The sequence below is a fragment of the Hemicordylus capensis genome, chromosome 2, assembly GCF_027244095.1.
Source record: "Hemicordylus capensis ecotype Gifberg chromosome 2, rHemCap1.1.pri, whole genome shotgun sequence".
Taxonomy (NCBI): Eukaryota; Metazoa; Chordata; class Lepidosauria; order Squamata; family Cordylidae; genus Hemicordylus; species Hemicordylus capensis.
In genome coordinates, this window is record NC_069658.1 from 302,156,636 (window position 1) to 302,183,760 (window position 27,125).

Here is a 27,125-nt window from a genome sequence, read left to right on the forward strand (position 1 = left end):
TTTTAAAGGGTGGATTTTTCAAGTAATCTGTACAGAAGACACAACTCTGCTGATGTTAAAGTATGAATGTGATTAATTTTTCTTATGGTTTTGCCTCCCATAATAGGTGACAAAGAAAGTCAAGTCCATGCAGATGTTCCATACTCCAGTGACATATGCCATGCAAGGTGACAGAGTAGGTGTATGTGTAACCCAGTTTGATCCAAAGCTATTGGAGCGAGGTCTGATCTGTACTCCAGAATCTCTCCAGACGATCCACGCTGCTATAATCTCTTTAAAGAAAATCCAGTATTTCAGAGGCACTCTTCAGACCAAGGCTAAGTTTCATATCACAGTCGGCCATGAAACAGTTATGGGAAGAGTTATGTTTTTCAGCCCTGCTCCTGATGACTTCAGCAAAGAACCTCTGGAGAATGAATTTGATTTTGACAAAGAATATCTGTATCAAGAAGAATATCTTTCTGAAGAATCAAAGTCTTCAGAAGAAAACAAGGAGAATGACCAAACTGGGGAAAGACAGTTTCCAAAACAACAGTGGGCCTTACTGGAGTTTGAAAAACCAGTTACTTGTCCTAAGTTGTGTCTTGTGATTGGCTCAAAGCTGGATACTGACATTCATGCAAATACCTGCAGGTTGGCATTCCATGGGGTTCTCCTTGAAGGAATGGAAGAAAAAAACTATATAGAGACCTGTCTTTCAAAACTCAAAGTCTACAAACTGAAACATAAAGAAGGACAAGTGGAACGGGTAAGTTTGTGTATGTAATTTTGAGGATCCCCTGAGGCTATTGGGTTGTAAAAAAAGCCTTAATATGATGAGGAAAGGCATAAGGGGACGAAGATTTAGCTGCTAAATCAGCTGGAATGCAGCACTGAGGGCAACAGTGTTTTGTTCAACCTAGAGCCAATGTCCCAGGTAATTGGGAACGAACTGACAGAGGATGCCTGGAGTTCTGAGCAGTTCAGGATAGTAGAGGAAATATCATTTGGTATGCTGCCAACACTACCCCTTGCCCCCAGCTTTTTCCTGGAAGGTCGCCCTAGGGAAGGGTTTTGGCACTTAGAAGCATCATGGGGTCATAGAGATACAACTCTCCTAGTTCACATGGTCAGTAGTGTTAGGTTGTATTATTTGTATTTAGTTTGGGGTTGGCTTACCTTGGATAGGCTTTTTTGGGGGGAAACAATAGCTAACTGTTTGGTCATGTGAACAAATGGGTGATGAAATCTTTGAGTGCTTTAAGGAAAATCCAGACTCCAATTTAATAGAAATACTGTTTCAGATGGGCCCACTCTACTGCCGATGGATGTCTGGAGATTAGAATAACCGAATTATGGTGTCTATTCTGGGCATTTATAGAGGAAAACTATATTCTGTTTAATGATGGAAGTGAGTGACTACCTATCCTCCTCCTCTCAACACTCCAGAGAGGTTGGTAATAGAAATTTTACCACAGTGAGGAATCAGAATCCTTTTTGGAAAATATCGTAGGAGTCAATCTGTCTCGTAGGTTTTAGGAGAACTGGGAATGGTCAGCAAAAGCTGAGGCATGCTGTCTTTAACTTGCCGATTTAATGGGATCATATTCCTGGAACTAGATTTTAATGTTTGTTGTTCACAAATAAAGCAAACCAGTTCCATATGATTTTAGTTGTCTGCATTGCTCATCCCTAGTGCTAAAATTCATAAACCACCTTCCATTGTTTTAATGGCCAGTTTATCTTGAAGAAATTCAAATTAGGTCATTATGGACTGTTTGTTGCTATTCCTATTAGTTTCAGCGTATTGCTCCTGCAGACCCCCTGGTTCTGTTCTGGTTTGCTGACAAACCTATAATGGCTTTTAAAAACAGTTGTGGTGCTTACCAAACACTGAATTTTGCTCATCTGCTTTCTTTGCTCAGATCAACCCCAAAGAAGCCTGTTTGGCTGTTAAAAACCTTTGGCATTGTGGGCATTGTGCCCAGGTGCAGCTCCCACGGGAGCATAATGGCCAGCTCCCCCAATACCAGCATGTTCTTAAACCATGTCCCTTGCTCTCCCTGCATGCCGTGTTTGCCTGCAAGGCTGTCCTTGTCTCTGTAGACAAATGCATGTGTGGGGAGTGCATGGGTTAAAAGTATGTAGGAGTAGGGGTGGGGCTTAGTAGCACATTCCTGTGCATGCTGTACTAGTGTACAATGCCTATGGCTTTTATAAAATATGAAGAAAACTCACTGGGACTGCAGTAGCTTGGATTAGGCAATATTCATGAGGTAGAATAGGAGGCACTATGTCTTTACTATTTCTGGTGCCACCCATCACTTCTCCTGGTGCTACAGCTGTCTCTCTCCAGCAAGATTTCCAGTTTCATCACCAAGCTCTAGGTACTGTTGAATCTAGGGGATGCCTAGAATGTGTGCCTTTTGAGAACACTTCATCTCCATAAAGCAGATACTTATAGCTCTGTAAATTCCATGGAGCTGGTTCAGACAAACATCATCCTCTACACATGAGGAGTACAGGGCCATGGCAAGAACACACCCACCCTGATGTCACTAAAGGACATGCCAATGCAATCTCAGCATGGCCTCTAATCATGTGTGAGGGGTGTTCATATTAATCTCCCTACTGTGCGCACTCCAAAACCCTATTTAAACAAGGATGGGACCAAACTACATGTTACTTTTTAAAAAGCCCCCCCACCCCCACCACCAAAGACATTAAATGACACCACCAAAGACAGTGGGCGTTGCAGTCAGGTTTGGGCCCATAGCATGGGTGGGAGGAATGTAACTCTTTCCCACCATGCTGCAGTCCAATAAAAACCATGACTCTGAAGTTGCTATTTCTTCCAGGTGGGAAGGAAGCTTCCATTAGTGGTAATGGAAGCTAATAGCAATGTAGGGAGTATGATTTCCATCCCTGTGTGCTACCCATGTTTGCGCCCCTCCCTCCATCTGCTATTTGGTTTTAAAATGCAGGGCCATATTTAAAACACAGAACCTCAGCCCTCCATCTCTAGTGTGAGATTAATATGACTGATTTATATTACAGGGTTGTGATGTGTACTGAGATATTGTCCGTAAAGTATTTTAAAGCATTATATATTTTTATTATCTCAAAAGACTACTATCTACAAGAGATTTCACAGATCCCTCATTTCAATGTGAGGAAATATGATGCCTCCCTTTCTGGGATTTTTGTCTCTGACATGGAACTCCATGCTTCAGTCTAGGAGTTCAGAAGTACGAGTAACCAACTTGAAAGCCCAGGAAATGAGAGCTAAAATAAAGTGATGGCCTACTGATCAAGTGGCAGGGCTACTGAGGACCAAGCTAAACATGGTGGTGGCAGTTCCAAGTGTTTAAACAAGGAACAGCCCCAATTGCATAGAAAGAGGGAATGGTAAGGCTTAAGCTTAATGGGGGAAAGGAAGGGTGTCTCTCTCACTCATCTCCCAGCAACCCCTCTTTCCAAGCACTTAAATTGCAGCTGAGGTCGCTTCCAATACTGATTCTTGGCTGAGGAGAAATGTGCTTGGGGAGAGAAACTGCAGGGAGATAAGCTGTGAACACAAGAAGGTTCAGCGTGTCTCACCCACATGAACCCTTTTTGCTGTTCACATTGGACCCCTTATCCTCTCTTGTAAAAACTAGGGCAGTTTTGTGTGCACACAGACTGCCACTATCACAACTAGTTTGACCCCAAACTTTCATGGGATAAAAGCCTTCTGAAACAAGGTCAAAAAGTGAAAGGTGAACTATAGATTTGTATTATGATTTCTTGCATGCCTTTGTTTAGCAAATGTTTGCAAAAGTGAGATTAGATCCTGAAATGTTGTTGCTCTGCCTGTGGCGGGGGATGCTTGTCAATTAGTAACTCTGTCATAGAAAGAGGAGGGGAAAGAGAGCCCTCCACTGTGTTTGCAAAGCACAAGCTGCACTGCTTGTTGTTGTTGTTGTTGTTGTGCCTTTGTTGAATGAAAATAAGTATACCTCAAGAAGTGCTGCCTGCTGAAACTATACACAAAGCCTTTCGATGTGTGGAAATTTGCTAAAAAAACAGCAAGCTTTAATTAATAGATATTTTAATGATGCTGATTAGATTCTGCACTTGTTTGCAGCAGCAGTTGAACAGATTTAATAGCTAAACAAAGGGGGCAATCCTATGCACATTTACTTAGGAATGCCCCATCTAGTGGGATTCATCCCAGTCTAGTGGGATTCATTTGTGAGTGAACGTGCATAGGGCTTTTTCGCTGCATGTTTTCAGCATGAATGTCAAGCCATTTCACATACTGTGTGTTTCCCACCCCAAGAATGTTCCTGGTGAAAAATAGAATTAAGTCTGCATGGTGACTCCCTACCTGTCTCTTTCATGTGTGACTATAGGATGAGAATCTGCAGTCCTGCACTGCTCCGTCTTCTGTTTACTTCCTGATACACGCTGCCATTGTGTATATCTCTGCAACCATACAATTTCTCCTTTTTCATTTTAAAGAGGAAGCACTGGAATGTTAACATGGTCTGTGACCAAGCCAAATATTCTTTTATGGGTCTCTTTCTTCCAGGAAATCTTGTGCTGTCCGTTGCTCATGGTTTGCAGAGTATCTGAATCTGCACTTCCTTAGTTTTTCCATTTAAATTCTGTAACATATATAAATCCTGATGGTGCATGATGTCAGCAATTGGCAGTGTGCTGAATTGCCGTTCAAAACCTGCTTTTACCACAATTAATGTTTCAGCTGCTTTGAAGTCTGAACATGGGTTTGCTTGGTTGTGCTTGGCTGCTGATGGCATGCTAAATGTGATAATAACACAGCAATGAGGGCACTCGGTGAATAAAAATGCACAATACTTTCACAGGTTAAAATCCACAGTAAAACAGGAGTGTAAGGGATGTATTTATTTTTTTGGCTGCTGTTCTGTTTGCGATTGAGCAGTTTTGTAAGCCTAGGAATGTGGAGATAATAGCATTTGAAATACCATTCATGTTTAAAAGTGCAGAAGATGAAAAAGTATACACTTCAGTGGCAGAAGGGCAAATGATATGGTAACTTACAAAAAATGGATCAACTTGGCTTTGGTTAATTGGTCACAAACTTTTACAGTGAAGGCAGTTCTGAAGAGTAAATGAATATTTTATGTTTAAAATAACAATAAAATTCCTAGCTTTAACTCAGTAGACAGAATTTGGCAGGGCTTGCTAATATAAATTGTCTATGGTTATTTCTCTGGGCATTGTTAAATTAAGCCATACAATAAAGTTTTAGCTTGCACAAGTGTTTAGAGAGGAGTTGGGGGTTGGGGTTTTTGTTTGTTTTGTTTTTGAAGTTGCTTAAAAATCACTTACTGAATATCTGCTTTGTGATTGGCATTGGTGGGGTAGGTGACATGGACATGATGTGAGTGAGAGAGAGAAGGGGAGCTCCACATAAGTCCAAAAACAGTTTTCTAAGTTCAGATTTGAAAATACAATATGAAAGAGGCTGAGGGATTCTCATTACCTATAGCTTGAGATTACAATCAGGAATGAATGACATTTTTGCTATTTGCATATCATTTGAGATTCTGAGGGGGAATCCCAGTGCTTAATGAGTTTGAGCTTTTGGTTTTTTCAAGTGCTAGCTCTCATGCTTGTGTGTGTGGATGTCTGTGTGTGAGAATTGCAAATTTATGGAAAATCTATTTTCCAGACAAATATCTGCTAACAGCCGAGGACTCAAAGGGAGTTAATAATGTTCACAGGAGTGTAAATGGAGGCAAGAGGATGGTTGTCATGGTACTATAGTTTACCGGTGTTGTCATAGGATAATTAATGTTGGATGGGACCAAAGAGTAATGAAGTCCAACTCCCTGATTTAAGACAACACCATTCATGTACCAGGACCTGCTAGATCAATCTGCCCAATCCAGACCACAGTGTGCCCGGCAGCAAAGAACTGGTGCATTGCAGATAGTGCATATAGGGCAAATAGTTATGGTAAATGGCAGTACTCAAGAGCCAGTGTGATGAAGTCAGCAGATAGTGGTTAGAGTGTTGGACTAGGACCAGGAAGACCCAGGTTTGAATCCCCATTCAACCATGAAACTCACTGGGTGACTCTGGGCCAGTCATGTATATCTCAGCCTAAGCTACCTCACCGGGTTGTTGTGAGGATAAAAAATAACCTTGAAGGAAGAAGGGATATAAGTGTTAAATAAATAAATAATCTAGTGGTTAGATGTCAGACCAGGACTGGCGAGACCTGGGCTTAATATTCTGTCATGAGGTTCACTGGGTAATTTTGGCCAATCACATTTCCTCAGTCCTACCTACCTCAAGAATTGTTGTGAGGATAAAAAGAGTGGGGTGGGGAGCCATGTATTATGCCCTGAGCTTTTAGAGGAATGGCAAGATAAAATGTAAAGTGAAAAATAAAGTAAAACAAAGGTAAACAGCAGTAAATTTCCTTAGAGATATTGGAAACATTCTCTTTAGGTGGAGTCACTATTGCTGTGGAAAAGGGAATCCTGATTTAACTGTGTGACCTACAGCAAATGGTTATGGAGAGGACATTCCACAGTAAAGGTGCCACAACTAAGAAGGCTCTGTCTTTTGTTGCCACCTGCCTTACTGGTGATGGTGGGGTACCATCGGTTCAAATATGGTGGGGTACTATCAGTTCAAAGTACCGGCGGGGCGAGGGGACGGGAAGCGGTGGGAGAGGTAAGTACACCTTCCCCCGCTTTTAAAGCGGCACTCCTGCTGCCGTCGAACTGGCAGAACCACCGTTCTTTGAACTGGTTTGGAGGCCCATAAAGGGCCTCCAAACTGATTCTGTGCACAACCCTAGCCAGCATCACATCTTCTGGTAGCAAATTCCATAGATTAATTATTTTATGTATGTATGAATGTGTGTATGTATGTATTTATTTATGTCTCTGGGCGGTTCACAACAAAGCAAACAAAACAGAAAAAGTTAAAACACCAATTAAAATAAATGACAAAAATTAAAACACCAGTTAAAACAAAATAAATGATACAGCAAAAGTTAAAACACTATAACAATTTCAAACCTTAAAACATTTTAAACAATGTTAAAACTATTAAAACAATATTTAGTTAAAAGCCTGGGTGAATAGATGTGTCTTTTAAAAGACTTTTAAAAGACTTTTAAAAAGTTGTCAGAGATGGGGAGGTTCTTAATTCAGCAGGGAGCGTGTTCCAAAGCTTTGAGGCAGCAGCAGAGAAGGCCAGTGCCCGAGTAGCCACCAAACAAGCCGATGGCAACTGTAGATAGACCTCTTCTGATGATCTCAATGGGTGGTGGGGTTCATAACAAAGAAGACATTCTCTTAAATACCTAGGGCCCAAGCCTTGTACGGCTTTATAGGTGATAACCAAAACCTTGTATTTTGCCTGGAAACCAGGGGCGTAGCTAGGGGAGAGGGGTCCTGTGTTCATCCCTCTCTCTGGCGGCCCCTCATAGTGAGGGAGATAATGAAGAAAATAGAGAGAGCTGGACCTGGAGGGCCCTCAGGAGCTGGGGGCCCGTGTTCTTTGAACCCTTTCACTCAGTTATAGTGACGCCCCTGCTGGAAACTTATTGGCAACCAGTGTAGATCTTTCAAAACAGGAGTCATATGGTCTTTCCTAGATGACCCAGAGACCAACCTGGCTGCTGCATTCTGTACCAATTGTAGTTTCCGGACTACACACAAGGGCAGCCCCACATAAAGCGCATTGCAGTAATCCAGTTGGAGGTTACCAGCATATGTACCACTGTCCTGAGGTCGTTTATCTCAAGAAACAGACGCAGCTGGTGTATCAGCCAAAGTTGATAAAAGGCACTTCTGGCCACTGCCTCAACCTGGAACACCAGGGAGAGGCTTGGATCCAGAATCATCCCCAGACTGTATACTTGTTCCTTCCGGGGAAGTGTGACCCCATTATGCACTGTGTGAAGAAGTACTTCCTTTTATCCATCCGAAATCTCCTGCCAGTCAGTCTCATTGGATGACCCTGATAGTTGTGTGAGAGGGGGGGAAGCTTCTCTTTGCCCACTCTCTTCACTATGTATAATTTTACAAGCATATAACATTAGCATATTCTCCCTTAAACTTAACTAAAGAGCTTCTTTTTAGTTTGACCTTTCCGCATAACTAAGAAATCCCCAGATCATTTTGGTTGTCGTCTTTGGCACTTTCTCCACTTTCTGTACAAAATCCTTTTCTGAGATGTAGTATACGAATCTATGGTGTGTCCACATTTGGAATGTGCACAAAAAACAAGCAGTATTTTTAATATCCCTTTTCTAACATTAAATATCTCTTTTCTAACTATCCCTTGTTGCAGCTGCCACATACCATGTCAACATTTTCATTCAGCTATCCACTCTGACCCCCATTCCCAATTAGTCACCAATAGCTCAGACCCCCTCAGTGTGTATGTGAAGTTGGGGTTTTTTGCTCCAATATGCATCACTTTACACCTATTTCCATTGACTTGTGACTGCCACAGATCCATGCTAGCTAGCTAGCTATTTATTTATTTATTTATTTATTTATTTATTTGAAGTTCTTCACAATACAGTATGGTTTTCACCACCCTGAATAGTTTGGAATCATTTGCACACTTGACCACCTCACCGCTTAACCCTAGCTCCAGATCATTTATGAACAAAAGCCCAGTGCAGATCCTTAGGGGACCACAGGTCTTTCTTCCCTCCGTTGTGAAAATTATCAGTTTGTTCCAACTCTCTGCCTCCTGTTCTTTAACTTGTGACAATAAAATGACATGTTCTCTTATCTTGTACTGCTAGGCTTACTCAAGGGACTTTGATAGGGGACTTTGTGAAAAGCTTTTTGAAAGTCCAAGTATGCAATGTCAAATGGAGCACCTCTTTCCACATGCCCCTTAAAGAACTGAAAAGCTAGGCAGGATTTAACTTTGCAGAAGCCATGCCAGTTTTCCTTCAGCAAAGCTTGTTCTTCTTTATGCTTAATCATTTTACATTTAATTGTGCTTTCTGCCAATTTATGTGGAACAGTTAAGTTAACCAGCCTGTAATTGCCTGGATATTCCCTGATCCCTTTTTAAAAGTTGGTGTTACGCTGGCTGGCACAGAGCCCAATACCTAGGAACAAGGTATTTTTGCTAGAATATCAGCAATTTCTCTTTTGAGTCCTGGGTTTCATCAAGCCATGAACCTGAGTGCGGTGGCACTATATAGCAGTCCTGGACAAGAGCATGCTTGCTAATACAGTGCTGTTCTAATTTGCTGTGCAGCCAGCCGAGTGTTGTATAGCTCTAGCAGCACTTTGCCTCTGTTTTTGGGACTGGTTGAGCTATGAACAGGAGCATTATTACACCAGTGATAGCACTGAATCTGGACATTCTTTTGGTGGTGGCTGCCCTGAACCTTCTCTACCTTCCTCCATACCCGAGCTGCTCTTAGAATGTTCAGGGCCTCTTGCTAGCCCTGCACCTAAGAGCTTTAGCCTGAAGGGGGCAAAGCCCCAAGCAAGCAGCTTAAAGTTTTGGGAAGGAAATGAAGTAGAGGATGCACCTCTAATGTCTCATTTCCCAGCCCCAGTTTCTCTCCTCTTATTAGATCTTTGGCTGGGGAACTAAGTTTCAGGAAACACATCTTTTAAAAGAGGCTTTAAAATACTTTATCTACTGCTTATATCTGGTAGGTTCTTTTTGTTTTTATAGTTCTCAGTTTTTAGTATTTTATTAATAACTTTTAATTTGAAACTTTGTTAAAAAATGTAATTTTCAGTGACTGTTTAGCATGGTCTTTTAACTTGGTTAACTTCATTAGTCTTTTATTTTACATTATATCTATTTTATTAATGTTGTGAGTCGCTCAGAGAAGTAGTGTACTAGAGGGGTGGGATATGTATGCATGTATGTATAAACAAACAAATAAATAAAATATTTAGTGTTTTTTGTCTTTGTCCCCTACCACTGTCTATCCTTCCTTAGTTCCTTGTTTTAGTTTTTATTCCCCATTCTCTTTGTTCATTCTCCCTTTAACTAGAAAAAATTATGGGGAAAATACATGGATGCCTTTTACGTTCCAAATGTGAGCAATGAGATATTTCCAAGGCTGACAAAATGATTGTAACTTGCATTATTCTAAAATTAGAATTTACTTTTAGCATTTCCAAGGAGCAGGGAAGTCTGTTTCAGTAATTTCCACCACCACCCCCAGCAGAATTAAACCATGAGTTTGTACTGGATGTCATCATGCAAGACATAGCTACAGCACTGCCAACATAACATTGCAGTGCAAATAATATTTAAAGCAATGGATTTTAAAACTGTACTCTGTGTTAAAGTTTGTGTGTGTAAGGGAGGCGGAGTACTATTTGTCCGTCCCCCACCCCCCCACCCCCGCAAATTCAAAAGCCAAGGGGAGGGGATATTTCATAAAAAATCAATGCTATTGTGTCCTCTGGTCTAAGCCATAAAACAAGAGCAACAGAAACAGTCCCTTTGAACTTGAAATCTCTTTCTAAGCTGCTGATCTAACCTAAGCAAGAGAGGGAGAATTTACTAGTCAGAAACATTTGTTCTTCTCCCCCCTCCCCCTTTTCATTTTCTTTTTCTTTAACTCCTTAAGTGAGTTTGATGCTACACCTCTGCCCATAAATTTTAAAAAAAATATTATTGTAATGTAGGTCAGTGAACTGAAGCGCCACTGTACACCATGGAGGATTAAAGTCAGAAAGGCAACCCTCTTCCACTCCCACTAGGTCATATGACAATATAAACAAGAAATGCAAGGAGCCTTCAGCTTTTTCTTGACCTAATCCTTTGTTTATGCAGCACTTAAACTGACTTTTGGGGTCGTCTCTGTCTGGCATTAAAGCCCTTAAGCTTTTTGAAGTTTCCCTGAAGTTAATAAAATTAGTCTGCCCTCACGGCGAGGCCCCTGTCTGCTGCCTCAGAAGAAGAGTATATATCCGTTGTTGTCTTTGCAGCACTAGGTTTTTAAACTTCATTTTTATAACCAGAAAGGGAAGGGAAGAGAGTATAAGGGAGAGAACCAAAGCCCAAAAGACTGCTCAGCTAATGGGCAAAGCGATTGCTGTAGTAGATGTTCTGAAAACTCAAAGGGGATTAAGGCAGAATCCAGTGATTGGAGCTAAATTGCCAGTACAGTAATAAGAGTTACGTTTCAGTGGGAGCAAATAAATAAACTCTTCTAAACATTTCAAAAGGAAGATGTATGGTGAACAGACTAGAGGTTTTATGCGCTGAACTTATGCAGCCAAGACTCAGTCCACCCATTAGAACTATCAGTAGCGCTGCCATCACTCTCTTTTTCGGAGAACCTTATTTCTGGGGTCTCTTAACCTCTTCTTGGCTGAACACCTCTGTCATCACAGAGCAGGAGCCTGGCTAAGTCCACCCAACAGTGGTTTACACGTGAGCAAGTAGTTAGTCGGTCAGCTGGGCATGCAGGCAGCAAAAAGCTCCAGAGTTTCCTAACCCACACAGCACTAGATCTATCTTTATAAGAGATAATTTTATTAAGCTACAGAAACAAGGCGTTCAGGCAAAGGGGGGAAAACAGGCAGGTAATTAGAAATAAAAAATGAAAATTTCTATCTAACACCTAACACTTCGTCTAGGAGCCTACTAGAAGTATTTAAGAGTAACATCTTTGCTAAAATATGTTATCCAGTCTCCATCTCTAGTTACCTCCAACTCGTTTGGTGGCTACACAGAGACGGGCCTTCTCGTTTGCTGCCCCGGGATTGTGGAATGCGCTTCCTGCTGAAATACGATCCTCCCCATCTCTGGAAATATTCAAAAAACACCTGAAAACCCATCTCTTCACCCAAGCTTTCTCAGCTTCCTAAATTTGGGGGGTTTTAATATCTGGTTTATTTTAAAATTAAAAACCTGATTTTGGGATTTTAATCACTGTAATTGTTTAATTGTTGTTTTAAAATGTTTTTAAATTGTTATATTGTTTTTAATTTGTTTTAGCTCTTTACTGTTTTAGTAGTTTCTTTTAATTGTAAACTGCCCTGAGCCATTTTGGAAGGGCGGTATACAAATCAAATAAATAATAATGATGATGATGATGATGATAATGTTGTAAAAAGATCTCACAGACTGACTGCAAACAAAGGCATGACAAGGTAGCAGGGATGATACACTGGAACATCTGCAAAAAATACAAGCTATCTGTAGCCAAAAACTGGTGGGACCATAAAATTGAAAAAGTTGAAGAAAATGAAGATGTAAAAATATTATGGGACTTCCGACTACAAACAGACAAACATCTGCCACACAATGCACCAGATATCACTGTAGTCGAGAAGAAAGAAAAACAAGTTAAAATAATCGACATAGCAATACCAGGGGATAGCAGAATAGAAGAAAAAGCAATAGAAAAAATCACAAAATACAAAGATCTACAAATTGAAATTGAAAGGCTGTGGCAGAAAAAGACCAAAATAATCCCAGTGGTAATTGGCGCCCTGGGTGCAGTTCCAAAAGACCTTGAAGAGTACCTCAACACCATAGGGGCCACAGAAATCACCATCAGCCAATTACAAAAAGCAGCTTTACTGGGAACAGCCTATATTCTGCGACGATATCTATAACAATTGACAATAAAATTCTGGCATCCCAGGTCCTTGGGAAGGACTCGATGTCTGGATAAAACAAACCAGTCAATAACACCTGTCTGACTGTGTTAACAAGAAATAATAACAACAACACCCAGTGAGGCACTACCTTGGCGTGGTTGTGGGGCTTGCATGCTCTGAGGTCCAACCATACTGTACAGGTCTCACCAGAGGAGCCAGACAAAAAGTGCCTCTCCCATCAGCAATATGGTGAGACGTAACTTTAATAAATCTATACCGGATTGGTCGTCGCCTGGGTCAACAAGGACTGCGCCAGGTACTGGCGCAGTCCCTGGACATCTGGTGGCAAGTGGGCAACAGGACTCACCAGAGGAGCCAGACAAAGAGTGCCTCTCCCATCAACAGATATCACTGTAGTCGAGAAGAAAGAAAAACAAGTTAAAATAATCGACATAGCAATACCAGTGGATAGCAGAATAGAAGAGAAAGAAATAGAAAAAATCACCAAATACAAAGATCTACAAAATGAAATTGAAAGGCTGTGGCAGAAAAAGACCAAGATAATCCCAGTGGTAATTGGTGCACTGGGTGCAGTTCCAAAAGACCTTGAAGAGCACCTCAACACCATAGGGGCCACAGAAATCACCATCAGCCAATTACAAAAAGCAGCTTTACTGGGAACAGCCTATATTCTGCGACGATATCTATAACAATTGACAATAAAATTCAGCCATCCCAGGTCCTTGGGAAGGACTCGATGTCTGGATAAAACAAACCAGTCAATAACACCTGTCTGACTGTGTAAACAAGAAATAATAATAAAAACAAAACTGGTACAGTTTACAGTTGGAAAAGTAGCTGACAAGAACATAGGAAAACCAGATAACTTCTAAGCATCACTTCAGAAAGAAGTACCTGAAAGGAGGAGCACCTCTCCCTCCAATCGGAGTGTTCACATGGGCAGGAAGATAACCCATAAAACAAATGAGCAGGTGCAATCCACTGTTGTACTACTGGAGAACCTTTAGGACTGATGCACATGCTGAGTTCAAGGAGATTTAAAGTGAAACATCCCACAGGAGATAGGATGTTGACAGTTGTTGTTGTTGTTATTATTATTATTATTACATTTATATCCCGCTCTTCCTCCAAGGAGCCCAGAGCGGTGTACTACATACTTGAGTTCCTCCTCACAACAACCCTGTGAAGTAGGTTGGGCTGAGAGAGAAGTGACTGGCCCAGAGTCACCCAGCTAGTTTCATGGCGGAATGGGGATTTGAACTCAGGTCTCCCCAGTCCTAGTCCAGCACTCTAACCACTTTACCACGCTGGCCACAGTTGGAGTGAGATGCGCATTTCTCCTGTGCTAGACAAGCATAGATGATTGGATTGATGTAGGAGGTGAGTCCTGTGCAGATGTGACATGCTCTCTTCAATGATACGGTGGAAACTCCCATCATGTCTTTTCTTTCTCCACAGACTATAAAATTAAAGATAGTTGGAATACAATAGTTGTTCAGAACTAGAAAAATGTAACATTTTTGATCTCGTGTTGTTTAAGGACTACAAGTTGTGCCCCTGCCCTACAGCAAACAATTGGTAATCATAGAGCGAATGTTTCTAGAAAAACAAAACGAATGTTCTGTTTCTCCTTGATCAGATGCAATTCTGTATTAGATACTGACAATATTATTTAGCTTTTTTATTAGGTGCAGACGAAAGGGCAAAACTTATGGCTATGGTTTAGCATGGCTATAGCACTAGCAGTAAACTGTTAATAGTGATTGACTGTTATTATTTTTTATGATGGTCATGTTCAGAAGTGTAGGGGAAGACTGGCAGTTCAGTCTCCAAATAGCAAAGCAAAACCAGTTCGGTGAGAAAGCAGCAAAGCAAGAGGTTTTGAGACAGTTCTTTAGTATTGAAGAACTACAAAGATTTATTGAATGAAAAGGTTACAAATAAATGTGAAAAAGCCTGCAGCTTAATTTCAGCTGTAGCTCATTGCTGAAGAGAGAGACCAAAACAAACAGCCATCTCTGTAGAGACAAAATTGAGATTAACACTAGAAGAACAAACAGGAGTCCAGCACTTTTATCCATGACCATAACCCCCCCTCCCCACCGTGGTCACTATAAGATATTGCAGCTGAGAGCTGATGCTGCCAGGGTCCTAGCTCCAACAAGAACAGTGTTGTTGCTCTTGACAGTCCAGTTTTTCATGTGGGGAATTGCAGCTTGGAAATAAAGTAAAGTGTGCCATCAAGTTGATTTTGACTCCTGATGCCCACAGAGCCCTGTGGTTTTCTTTGGTAGAATACAGGAGGTGTTTACTACTGCCTCCTCCCGCGCAGTATGAGATGATGCCTTTCAGCATCTTCCTACATTGATGCTGCCCGATATAGGTGTTTCCCATAGTCTGGGAAACATACCAGTGGGGATTCAAACCGGCAACCTTCTGCTTATTTTTTTTCCTGTTTTGTCAGACCTTTGGATGTTTTACCTGCTGGCCCCCCCCCCCCCGCTTATTTTTTTCTGCTTCTGCTAACTTTCTGCTTATTTTTTTTCTGTTTTGTCGGACCTTTGGATGTTTTACCTGCTAGTTTTTAAACTGACTGGTTTTTGCACTTCCTGCACTGACTGTGAATAGTGATGCTTTTATTATTTAAATGCATTGCTGTTTTTAATTATTGTTAGTTGCTTTGATTGGTTTTAAAATCACATAGAAACTGGAGGAAAAGAACATTTAAATGTGTAGTCCAGTTGCCCTTCACATTCTTTGCACCTCTCTCCCTCTCTCTCTGAAGTCCTCCAGTGAGCAGAGAGCTACATTTGTGGCCTAATATGTCAATATGGTGTCTAACAGACTGACCGGATCTGATGCTAAAGAATAAAAAGTATTCGAAGCTTCTGACGAATGACTTAATTGCTAAGCTGAACTTTGAAATGGGGTTTCTCAGGTCCAAATCCAATACTGTTTAGTAGACCCATAATATCTTATTTTATCTAACAATATGCTGAAGGCATTAGTCGTGTGAGTCTATGCAACTCAAAGCTTGTCATGTACATGTTAAGTGGTTTTTGATCTACATGAAATATTTTGCTTGTTTTGTTCACTATTTTTAATACCAGTGTGGCCCAGGACCTATGAAGTCACATAAATGAAAACATAATTAAGAAATTAAATTATGATTTAAGGAAGAATCTGCTGGTGTTTGCTCTTCAATAAAGCAGTGTTTTCTGATTTCTTTTCACAAGTCAAGACTCCTGTTATGACACAGAGGCACAGTGACTTCAGGGGTTAGTAGCATCCAAAGATATTCACACCTTGGGGATTAGGCTCACTTGGTTGCACCTATGCTTTGCCAATGCTCCAGGGAGGGTCGTTTATCTTTTGCTGTGCAACAAGCTTGCTGCCTCTTGTACCTGATTGCTTAATTATGAATCCAAACTTGGAATGGTGACTCCCACTGGGTTAATAATCTTTAAATTAAAATTCAATACAGCTGGATTAAAATTCTGGGTTTAACAAATCAATGTGATTACATACTCCTTGCAAAGGTGAATTTTTTAAAGTTTAATTGTTACATTAAAGCCCTTTGCCTTATTCAGGCAGAAGTGAAGGTGGTGGATAGCTGAAAGTTGGTAACATAGATTTGTCTATATGAGCAATGTCAGGTTGACAATGTTTGGTACATATATGACAGCAGAAGCAGATCTGTTCCAGTGTGTAATACACTAGGAGCCTGTAGCCAAGAATTGGCTAGTTAACTAAAATCAGTATGTAGTATTGCTGCCTCTTGGCCCTTTTTGCCCCCTTAAGGTTGCTGTATATACACAGTGTTGCTAAAGAACATTCATTCTCTGCAACTTATAAAAGTGCAGTAGCCCTGTAGGTATTTTAGCAACTCTATGACACTAGGATTCTTGGCTCACAGTCCTCCTCCTCCAAACCTCCTATGCCTCTCTACTTCCTTCTGGCTAACATTGTATGGCCCAGACATTTTTAGGCCCTAAGCTTTTGCTCTAGTCTAGTCCCTTCTCCTCGGTTCCTCCTTTCTTCAACTTTGTTTCCACCAGACATTATTTCCTCAAGCCACTGCTTATCACTCTACTGTCTATTTCTGTCTCTTAACTAGCCTCCCAAGCACTCTTGCTTTCCTATATGTCATAGATCCCGACTTGGCATTCAATACTGTGGAATTTCTTCAGAATCCCTTGGTTCATTAGTTCTTTTGTACATCATCATTGCATGTCTAGCTTTATCTTCAGAGTTCCTTCTCTTCATTTCTTTCTGAGCTTTTGCCTATTCTGTACTTTTCCTTCGTCACCTTCATTCTAGGTCCCCTCAGCTTACCTAGAACCTCTTTCTAGTCTTCTGCTTGAACTATGAAGCTCCTCCTTAGAGTCTTTGCAGAATTGTAATCCCAACCAAACTGACAACTTTCCTTTCCCCCAGAGAACTTGGATTACAAATATCTTTATACTTTTGTTCTTGGAACAGTCAGAATATTTACCAACAATACATGCCATTACACCCAATTAGCCATTTTGTGTCAGAGGCTTCACCACTACAAACAGGTGCACACTTAGGACCGGACCTTGGGGCCCAGGTCCAGTTCTCCACAGTGGTGGGGCCTCCAAATGTTCCCCCAGGGGCCTCTGCGGTGGCTCGCCCACCCAGCCTGGCATTGCAACAGAAATGCTGGTGGCCAGCCGCCATGTGAGAGAGCCAGCATGGTGTAGTGGTTAGAGTGCTGGACTAGGACCGGGGAGACCCGAGTTCAAATCCCCATTCAGCCATAATACTAGCTGGGTGACTCTGGGCCAGTCACTTCTCTCTCAGCCTAGCCTACTTCACAGGGTTGTTGTGAAAGAGAAACTCAAGTATGTAGTACACTGCTCTGGGCTCCTTGGAGGAAGAGCGGGGTATAAATGTAAAAAATGTAAAAAAATAAAATGTGCCTTTGTTGACCTGGCCTGGTGTGCTGCCCAGTTGCGGGGGGGGGGCAGGCTCCGAATGTCCCGGCACTGAATGAGGGGACCTTTAAGTGCTGTTGGCCATTGGTGCAGTGTGTGGTGCTGGGGGGCAGGGCAGCCAGCAGGGGGCCTCCCAAGTGGCAGAGGGGAGGCCGTGCCGCTGCTACTAGTGGCTGTGCTGCACGGTGTCAACAGAAAAGAAAAATAAAACCTCTGCGCTGGCCCCACCGGCCCCGCTGGCCAGCCTGACTTCAGCTGGTGTGTGGCTGCCTGCATACCTCTGCAGCGGTTGGCTGGGTCTCTCTGCATTGGGCTTCCCTATGCCTGCGCAGTCACCGAGAGGCACAGCATGCATGAGGGCAGAGTGAGAGGGAGCAGAGGCTGCTGTGAGGCAAGGGACCCCCAAGCACAGCAGCACTAGGAGCAGAGAGGCTCCAGTGGAGCCTTTCAGAGGCGGGAGAGAGTGAGAGACAAAGGAGGCAGAGGTGGCCACAGCACAGCGACACAAAACCAGTAAGGGGACAGAGCTGTGCCAGCAGCACTTCTGGCTTGCAGGGTGGGGGGCGGCTGGAGGCATTGGGTGGCTTTTCTTGCTGCCTCCCAGGGGAGTTGCTTAGTTGCTTGAGCTTGGAGTAGGAGCGATGTATTATATTATTTAAGTCTCAGTCTCAGTCTTTATTCATACAGCCAATGGCCAGAATTACAAAAATAAAATCATTTAGAATTAACAACTTCATTCCGAATAACACCACAAATATAACAGAATTTAGCAACATTGAGTAAGTTCTCCTCTTTACAATCCTTTAAAATTAAATTTAAATAATCAATTTCAGTTAATCCTGGAAACAGGATAAGTTGAGGTGAAATGTATTTCTTCCTAATATCACTGTAAAATTGGCAATACAAAAGAACATGAGCCGTCGTCTCAACTTCTCCCGATCCACACGGACAAACACGGCAATGATAAGGAATATTTTGGAATCTCCCCTGCAGCACAGCTGTATTCAAGGCGTTACAACGGGCCAAAGTTAAAGCCCTACGAAATTTAGGTACTGTAAGAAGAGATACATATCTGGCTGGGGAATAGCTTACGGTTTCAACATTCAGGAAAACACCCCTAGGAATTAAACTCCTGTCAATCTGAGATTCCATATCGAGAATCCTTTCCTTAAGTCTGCCCCTAGCCTCCTCATAAGGCAAACTAAGAATGGCTGCAGGTGAAAATCCATAGTACTGCAATCTCGCTTCAATAGCTTCCAACCAGGCTGAACGATAAGAATCTTGAAAAATCAATGAGACAATACCAATAGGCCTAAACATCAATTTGAGCCAATAGCTCAAAATGAAAAGCCATGCCCAGGCTTCAACTTTAATCAATCCTGCCTCAAGGCGCAGCACTACTCTGGGCACACAGCCAGGTACTTGGAAGATGTTTTTCAGAAAGGTTGATTGTATTGCCTCAACTTTCTCGAAATTGGAGTATAGCCCCAACTGAACACCATACAGTAGTTGAGCCCTTACCTTTGCATTAAATAGTTTGATGGCTGCTGGGACATACTGAGCACCTCTAGAGCGGAAAAAGGACTGGATCAAATTAGCACTTCTTCTTCCACTCTGGATAACATAATCTCTGTGCAGTAGTCGTGATCCAGTAGCAGAAAAAACAATCCCGAGATATTTGAATTGTTTCACTTGTTCAAGTTGGACTCCATTAAAAAACCAGCGATGTAAAATAGGGCGTCTTGCAAATACCACAATTTTAGTTTTGGAACAATTAACTTCCAACAGATTCAACTTACAATAATCATCGAGGGCACGCATAGCTCTCCTTAAACCCACTTGAGTTCTAGATAAAATTACCGCATCATCAGCATAAAGCAAAATGGACAAATGTCTCGTGCCTAACTTAGGTGGATGGTGATGCAGTTGATTCAAGTGAGCGATCAATGAATTAATATATAGGTTAAACAGCAAGGGAGCCAAAATGCATCCCTGTCTAACTCCTCTAGATACCAGTACTTCCTTAGTAAGATGCCCAACTCTAGAACAACGAACTCTAATCCGAGAATTATTATGAAGCTTGCGAATGAGGCATAGAAGATGATGATCAATTGTGGATTCAGACAGCTTAGACCATAATTTATCACGCGGGATCAGATCAAATGCAGCCCTAAAATCGATAAAGGCGGCAAAAAGACCAGCCTTATGAGCAAGCACATATTTCCCAACAAGATGTTGAAGGATTAAAGCCGGATCCAAAACTGATCGATCCGCTCTAAATCCAAATTGCTCATCCGATAGAATGTTTTCTCTATCGCACCAATCCACCAATTTACCATACAGATGCCTAGCATAGAGTTTAGCAATAGTACTAAGTAAACTAATTGGGCGATAGTTCTCTGGGAGTCTCCTATCTCCCTTTTTGTAGATAGGAATAATGATTGCTATGCCCCAATCACTCGGAATCTGAGTGGTTCGGTCTATAAAAGTGAATAGGGAAGCTAAAACAGGAGACCACCAAGCCATGTTACTCTTAAGTATCTCTGCGGTAATATGGTCAGTACCTGGGGCTTTGCCTGATTTCAACTGGGTAATAAGAGCATTGATTTCACTGCATGACACCGGAGGCCAGTCTGATGATGGGGCCGAAATGTCTGTTAAATGGAAGACTAAATCGTCCTCCTTTTGGAATAACTTCGTGAAATGTTGCTCCCAAACTAATGGGGGGATTACATAATCAAAAAGAGTAGAATTGCATCGTAACTGACAGGTAATCAGTCTCCAAAAGACTGCAGAGTTTCTAGCTTTAGCTGCCATAATTAGTTGATTCCAGTCAGCCATAACTGCTTCGCTCTTTTTGCGCTTTATAAGAAGTTTATAAGCTTTCTTCCTATCCATCGCCTCAGCCAATGAGGTAGAGGTCAGAGTAGTTCTGTGGACCAAAAGGGCAGCAGTAAGTTGGTGTTTAGCTTTGTAACACTCCTCATCAAACCACCCATGGGAGCTTTTTGAGATCCCACCAGTAATATAATAATAATTATTATTATTATAATCCCATATTATTTAATATGTGGACTCGGGAAACTGCAGGCGTGTGAGCTGCCTTTCTGCCCCCACCACTCCTCTTCTTCAGCTCCCTCCTCTGTTTTTCTTGCTCTTTTCCTTTGCAGACAGCTCCCGCAACTTGCAAAAGGAGAGGAAGGGATGGCAGGGGGTGGCTGGCTGGGATTTGAGAAGGGGTGCAGGATACTGCTGGGGAAGGGGAGGAGCACTGGAGAGCAAGCGCTACTGGGGTTTTTGTCTGCACTGCAGCACCTGGTCAGAGCTGCCTACTTGAACATGCTGCTGGTTCTGGCTGCCTTGTGCAATTTGCTGTGCAATTTTAATAGTTTCCTTCTTGAGCTCAAAAGGTGAGGTGACTGCTCACCATTTCCGCCTTTTCCTCTCCAGCATGCCTCTCCTTCCCCAGCAGCATCCTGCGCCCTTTCTCAAATCCCAGCTGGCCTCCCCCTGCCGTTGCTTCCTCCCACTTTTGCAAGCTGCAGGAGTGGTCTGCAAAGGAGAGGAGCAAGAAAAACAGAGGAGGGGGCTGAAGAAGAGGAGAGGTGCGGGCGGAAAGTTAGCTCTCCCAAAGCACCAGTCACTTGCCTGCAGTGTCCTGGGTCCACAGATATGAAATAATAAGTAATATAATGGCCAGGAGTGCTTTCTATCAGCTTCGGCTGATTCGACAGCTGCGTCCATTCCTTGGGGAGGATGACCTCAAAACAGTGGTGCACCAGCTGGTAACCTCCCGGCTTGACTATTGCAATGCGCTCTACGTGGGGCTGCCTTTGTACGTAGTTCGGAAACTTCAATTAGTTCAGAATGCGGCAGCCAGATTGGTCTCTGGGGTAACCCGGAGAGACCATATTACGCCTATTTTGAAACAATTACACTGGCTGCCGATATGTTTCTGGGCAAAATACAAAGTGCTGGTGATTACCTTTAAAGCCCTGAATGGCTTAGGTCCAAGTTACCTTGGAGAGCGCCTTCTTCTGCACGATTCCCACCGCACATTAAGATCATCTGGGGAGGTTCGTCTCCAGTTGCCACCGGCTCGTCTGGTGGTGACTCGGAGGCGGGCCTTCTCTGTGGCTGCTCCGGGGCTGTGGAATGTGCTCCCTGCGGAAATCCATAATTCGAGTTCTCTGTTGGCCTTCAGGAGGGCCCTTAAAACACATTTGTTTGGCCTGGCCTTTCAGGGCTTTTAAAAATAAATAAATAAATTTTTTTAAATTTTTAATTTGATTTAGGGTTTTTAATTACTTAACAACCCCCCCCCGGCCTTGTGCAGATGGGAGGGAGTTTGTCCCAGCCTGTCCTGCACGAAGACCAGGAAGGGTTCCGTTTGACCTTTTTGGTCAAGGGGCGGGGTTTTCGGCCAGGATTGGCCGATCCCCGCCCCATTCTTCATTTATTCTTCATTCTCTCTTCAGCTGGGACCAGGCAACCACAGGAGAAGGAGCTCTCCCCTCCCTCCCCCCCGGTACAGAGCGGGTCTAGTGACTGGCCACCTGAAGGGGCCGAGTAGGAATTTTTTGCTCCCAACGCATTGGCCACTGTTGGGTTTTTTTTTTGCCTACTCCGTTCTGTGTCCTGGGTGCGTAGTTAGAGTTAGGTCAGCCACAATGGCAGGAACAGTGCGGGTGGGGTGGTAATTTGAGGGTTAGAACATCGGTGAGCACCCTTGGATATGTAAAAGGGGTGATTGGTTAATCGCTCCTTTGTAGCCTGTGAGGCACGGGGAGAATGATTGCCATGAACCCTGCTTCAGGACTTCTCCAACCTTTGGGCTGTGCGGTCCGGGGTGGACGAATGCCTAGAAGTATCCAGATCCTCTCTTACAGAAGGGGGGGTCAGCTTTGAAGGAATTGGGTGGGGTGTACCTGCCCATTCCCGAGCCACGGTGTGTCGCCCAGTAGGGCGCTGGGTAGGATTTCAGAGTTCTGACCTGCTTCTATTGGCCCGCACTGTTCTCTAAGGGTGATTAATCACCTGGTGTTCCAGTCTGCCATGCCTTGTGTAATAGTTAATAAAGTTGTGGCCCTTTTCTTCCATACTAAGTCTATGTGTTTTCTTGACCTGGGGTCTGGGGACAATGTTTAATTTTTGTTTTAAAATGTTTTTAAATTGTTAGTTGTTGTGTTATTGTTTTTAATTTGTTTTAGCTTTTCATTGTTTTATAAGCTTGTTTTAATTGTAAACCGCCCTGAGCCATTTTGGAAGGGCGGTATATAAATTAATTAATTAAATAAATAAATAATAAATAAATAAATAATAAATAATACCTCGCTCCTCCAAGCTCAAGCAACTAAGCAAGACCCCTGCACGTGTAAGAGACAGGGCTGGTTGGACATGTTTGAGCCTTGATGACTAAAGCATGCCTTGATGAGAATGACTCCAACATTAGGTAGCGACCTGAATGTCACACATACATTGCCACTGTTGTGAATTACTTGTAAAGAAATGGGTAATGCTCAGAAACAAACTGAAAGGAAACATTTACAAAACATGATTTCTTGCCACTGTTGGAATTTTCATCTCTCTCTCTCTCTCTCTCTCTCTCTCTCTCTCTCTCTCAGCTTTTATTTCGATCAATGACCAGAACAAAAAGAGAGAGAGAGAGACATCATAAAATGGCAATACGCAGCTTGCATGCAATGTAACAAAACTTGGCCACAGAATTAGTACTCATGCTATCAAATTTAGACAGTAATAAATCAAGATAAAAGTCATCTGAATGGCCAGGAAAAGACTTCAACAAGGGTGAAATAAAATCTAAACGGGCATCCCTGTAGAGGTCACAGTAAAGAATAAAATGTGCAGTAGACTCAATAGCACCTGAGCCACAAGGACAGAGGCGCAAAACGTAAGGAGTCTTCTTGAACCTTCCCTTAAGAACAGATGTTGGAAGAACATTAAGACGTGCAAGGGTCAAGGCACGCCTAAATTTAGGAAATGTTATGTTACTTAGGTAATCAGCAGGCTTAAGATTGTAGAGCTGGTTACCTATATACAAACCTCTAGGTATTTTGGAGGCTTCAACCTGTAGGTCAGTATCAATTATTCACTGTTTAATAACCTTCATAGCTGTGGTAAAGCCCATCCTAGCAAGTTCTTCAAGTGGGATCCCATAAAGTTGAGGTTTTATTTTGAGCGACCGTTTCCATCTCGAGTCAAAGGAGTCGGTCATAGTGAGAGGGACTAATCCCGCTTGTGAGAACTTCAATTTTAACCAGACTAGGAAAATACATTTCCAATAAACCGATTCCAAAGTATAGAGGCCTGCCTCCCGTCTAATAGCGGCATTTGAGACACTATTTGGGACCTGGAAAATGGATCTAAGAAATTTTGTCTGTATGGCTTCAAGAGGTGAAAAATTGCAGAAAGGGCCCAATTGTGCACCATACATAAGCTGTGGATGTACTTTAGCTGCAAAGAGTTTAATGGCAGCAGGTATATATGCAGCGTCCTTTGTGAAATAAAAAGATCTAATTGAGTTGGCCAAATGCTGGGCTTTCTGTATGGCATAGTTCAGGTGGGCCTGGCGGCCTCTCTCTCTCTCTCTCTCTCTCTCTCTCTCTCTCTCTCTCATCTTCCTCCAAGGAGGGCAGGTAGTTTCAGGGATGGCACTTTAGTTTTGAGAAATAACACATGTTTTGCATGAAGTGGGTTCAGATTCAGAACCCACTTCCTGGCATCTCCAGCTGGGGCTGGGAAAGACTGGAACCCAGGGCCCAGGGAGCTGCTGCCAATCAGTGTGGATGACCCAGAGTTAGAGGGACCAATGGCCAGGGGAAGGCAGCTTCATATGTTTTCTTTCCATTTATACTCACAACAACCCTATGAGGTAGGTTGGGCTGGGAGATAGCAAGTGGCCCAAGGTCACTCTGTGAGCTCAAGTGGGTGAGGATTTTGTGGGTGCATTACTGATTTCTCATGTTATTCTGGGGATTGGAGACCTGGAGTAGGTGTGGGGTGTGTGTGTGAGAGAGAGAGAGAGAGAGAGAGAGAGAGAGATGTGGGGGTGGGAGGAGAGCGTGTGTGTGATGGGACTCCAAGAGAGATCTATTGCTTGCTTCAACTATTAAAACTTTTCTGGGTGTGTTTGTGTGGAGGATGGTACAGTGCTGAGTTCATGTTATGCTGGGAGTTGAGGTCTGGAGTTGAGGGTGTGTGTGTGTGTGAGAGAGCGTGCATGCTGGGAGTCTGACTCCTAGAGGGATCTGTTGCTTCTGTTATGGTCTGTTTCCTCGATGCTTATGTGTGTGCAGGGGGGCAGGTAATTGTACTCAGTCCCAGCTTCTTTTCAAACCTCTTCCCCATCAAACATAGAAACAGAAATAGATGTGGGGGGAAATGTCTCAGTCCTCAACAGTGGTTTGTGAAATTAAAAAATCTCATCCATTTTTTGCAAGGCACCTTCTTTAACCCATGTCACATCAAGAGACTAGAGGAAAGATCTAGGGTGTGGGTGGTGCAGTACAGAGTTCTTCTGTTATATGGGGGTTGGGGTCTTGGAGTGGTGGTGGGGGGTCAGGGGTGAGAGGGAGAGAGAGAGAAGGAGAGAGAATGCGCATGATGGGACTCAAAGAGGGATCTTTTGCTTGGGTCAACAACTGTTACAAATGGTTTTCTGGGTGCATGTTGGGGGCGGCGGCAGTGGCTTGTACTCATTCCCTGCTTCTGTTCAAGCCAACCCCCCTCCCCATCAAAGAGAGAAATAGAAATAAATATAATAAATGGGGGAAGTCTAATACTCAGCTATGGTTTGGGAAAGAAAATACTCTCATCTGTTTCCCGCCCGCCCCCAAGGTACCTACTTTCTTTCTTTGCATTTTCCTATCTCTCCTTCCTATCTCTCCTTCTTTCTCTTAAGTTCTCTATCCATTTTCATTTCCCCTTCCCTGTTTTCCCCACTCAATTAGAAATAGTTTGGGAGACTCTTATAGTTTGGGATGGTGGCAGGGGGTGGGGCTGCAAAGGCCTATAGGTGATGATAACTTGCAGCGGGGAGGGGGGCCTCCAGCGGCGGGGAGCTCCAGGGACCTTTAGGTCCAGGCTTCAAAATTACCTAGGTGCACCACTGACTACAAATACCATATAATAATAGACTTCTAAAAACCAAAATTTTTGAATTGATTTTCTCTCTCCCTTTCTCTTTCATAGCTCTGTGATGATTACAGTGTGATCGGCCGTTCACTGTTTAAAAAGGAGACGAATATCCAAATTTTTGTGGGGTTGAAGGTCAAACTATCTACAGGTGAGGAAGGTGTAATAGAAGGTGGCTTTGGACAGAGTGGAAAATTTAAAATCCGCATTCCAGGTAAGTGCTTATCTTGGTTGATTGTATAAATTCAGGAGAACTTTCTTTAATTCTACATTCTGAATCCCTTCAACCTCATTTTCTTATTAAGGAGTCAGTTCAGAGTATTCAGAGGTGTTCATGGTACATAAAAAGGATATACTGTAAGATTGGCTCATGGTGGGAGGTTATTATCAGGGCTGAAATGAAAAGGGATGCCTTTTGTGAATATTTCCCTCGCTTCTGAAAAATGCCCCCATTATGGAGTGGGTTTTTTTTTAAAAAAAGAGAGAGTATGTGATGTAAACAGGGATAAAAGTATTTGCAACCATACTCCTCCTTCCTTGAGACACATTCAGTGAGAGCAATGAGATGCAGAAAGTATTATCCTCACTCTGAATTGGCTTCATTATATCATATAGCCAAATCTGACTATGCGGTATAATGGCATGATCACACTTATTATGTGACCCTTGATTGAATAGGAACGCTATAGAAAGGTATCTTTTTTGGACACTATAGGAACGCTATAGAAAGGTACCTTTCTTTTTATCTCTCAGCCTGTCCCCAATCCCTGAAAAAGCTGTTTTTGTTGTGAAAATAATTGTAAATGTACATTGGGTGCAGCATACAGATGAAGATGTATGATAGTCTGCTGATAGTCTTGTAATGTAAGGTTCTTCTCATATTTATAGTAGTTCAAGCAAAAATTGTGATTGGAAGCCTTTTCTCTGCTTTTCCACAGAAAGGTTACTCTTTAGGGTATTGCCACCTGGTAATCTAGTTCATAGGGTATTGCCACCTGTTAATCTGGATTAAGAGCACAGTGGAGCATCTTCTCAGTAGGATTTACCATTGGCAGAAGTTTGTAGTTTAAGGACTTGCTAGTCTTCCCCAATAACCACTCCTGAAAAAGACTAATTTCCAGTGCTAGTAATGTTACATTAAGATGCTTGGGTATAATATTAAGCTTGCAGAGTTTTTTCATCAGTTGAGAGCATTTATATAATGAAGAGTGTAAATATTTATTGTAAAGTCACACAGAGCATAAAAGAGCAAGCAAGTTCAGGATAAAAGCTAACATGTAGGATCTGTTAACTCTAGATTTAAAGATTAGATTTAAAGATAAGGCTTAATTGGTAGTAATGGTGTGTTATCTCAATAGTTACACATGTCCATATTATTCCACTGTGGTAAGGTACCTCTAGTTTGGACCTGTGA

General features: G+C 42.5%; 1 protein-coding gene across 4 annotated transcripts in view; it reads left to right on the forward strand.

Annotated features, from left to right (window-relative positions):
- Positions 1 to 27,125, forward strand: part of EEFSEC (eukaryotic elongation factor, selenocysteine-tRNA specific) — a 262,148-nt gene that overhangs the window by 148,749 nt on the left and 86,274 nt on the right. For 3 of the 4 annotated variants that reach the window (XM_053292718.1, XM_053292715.1, XM_053292717.1), the window contains exons 5-6: positions 107 to 748; positions 25,769 to 25,925. In XM_053292718.1, the coding sequence (XP_053148693.1) occupies positions 107 to 748; positions 25,769 to 25,925 (799 nt within the window). The remainder of the gene's footprint in view (positions 1 to 106; positions 749 to 25,768; positions 25,926 to 27,125) is intronic. The other variant, XM_053292716.1, reaches the window with a different exon arrangement.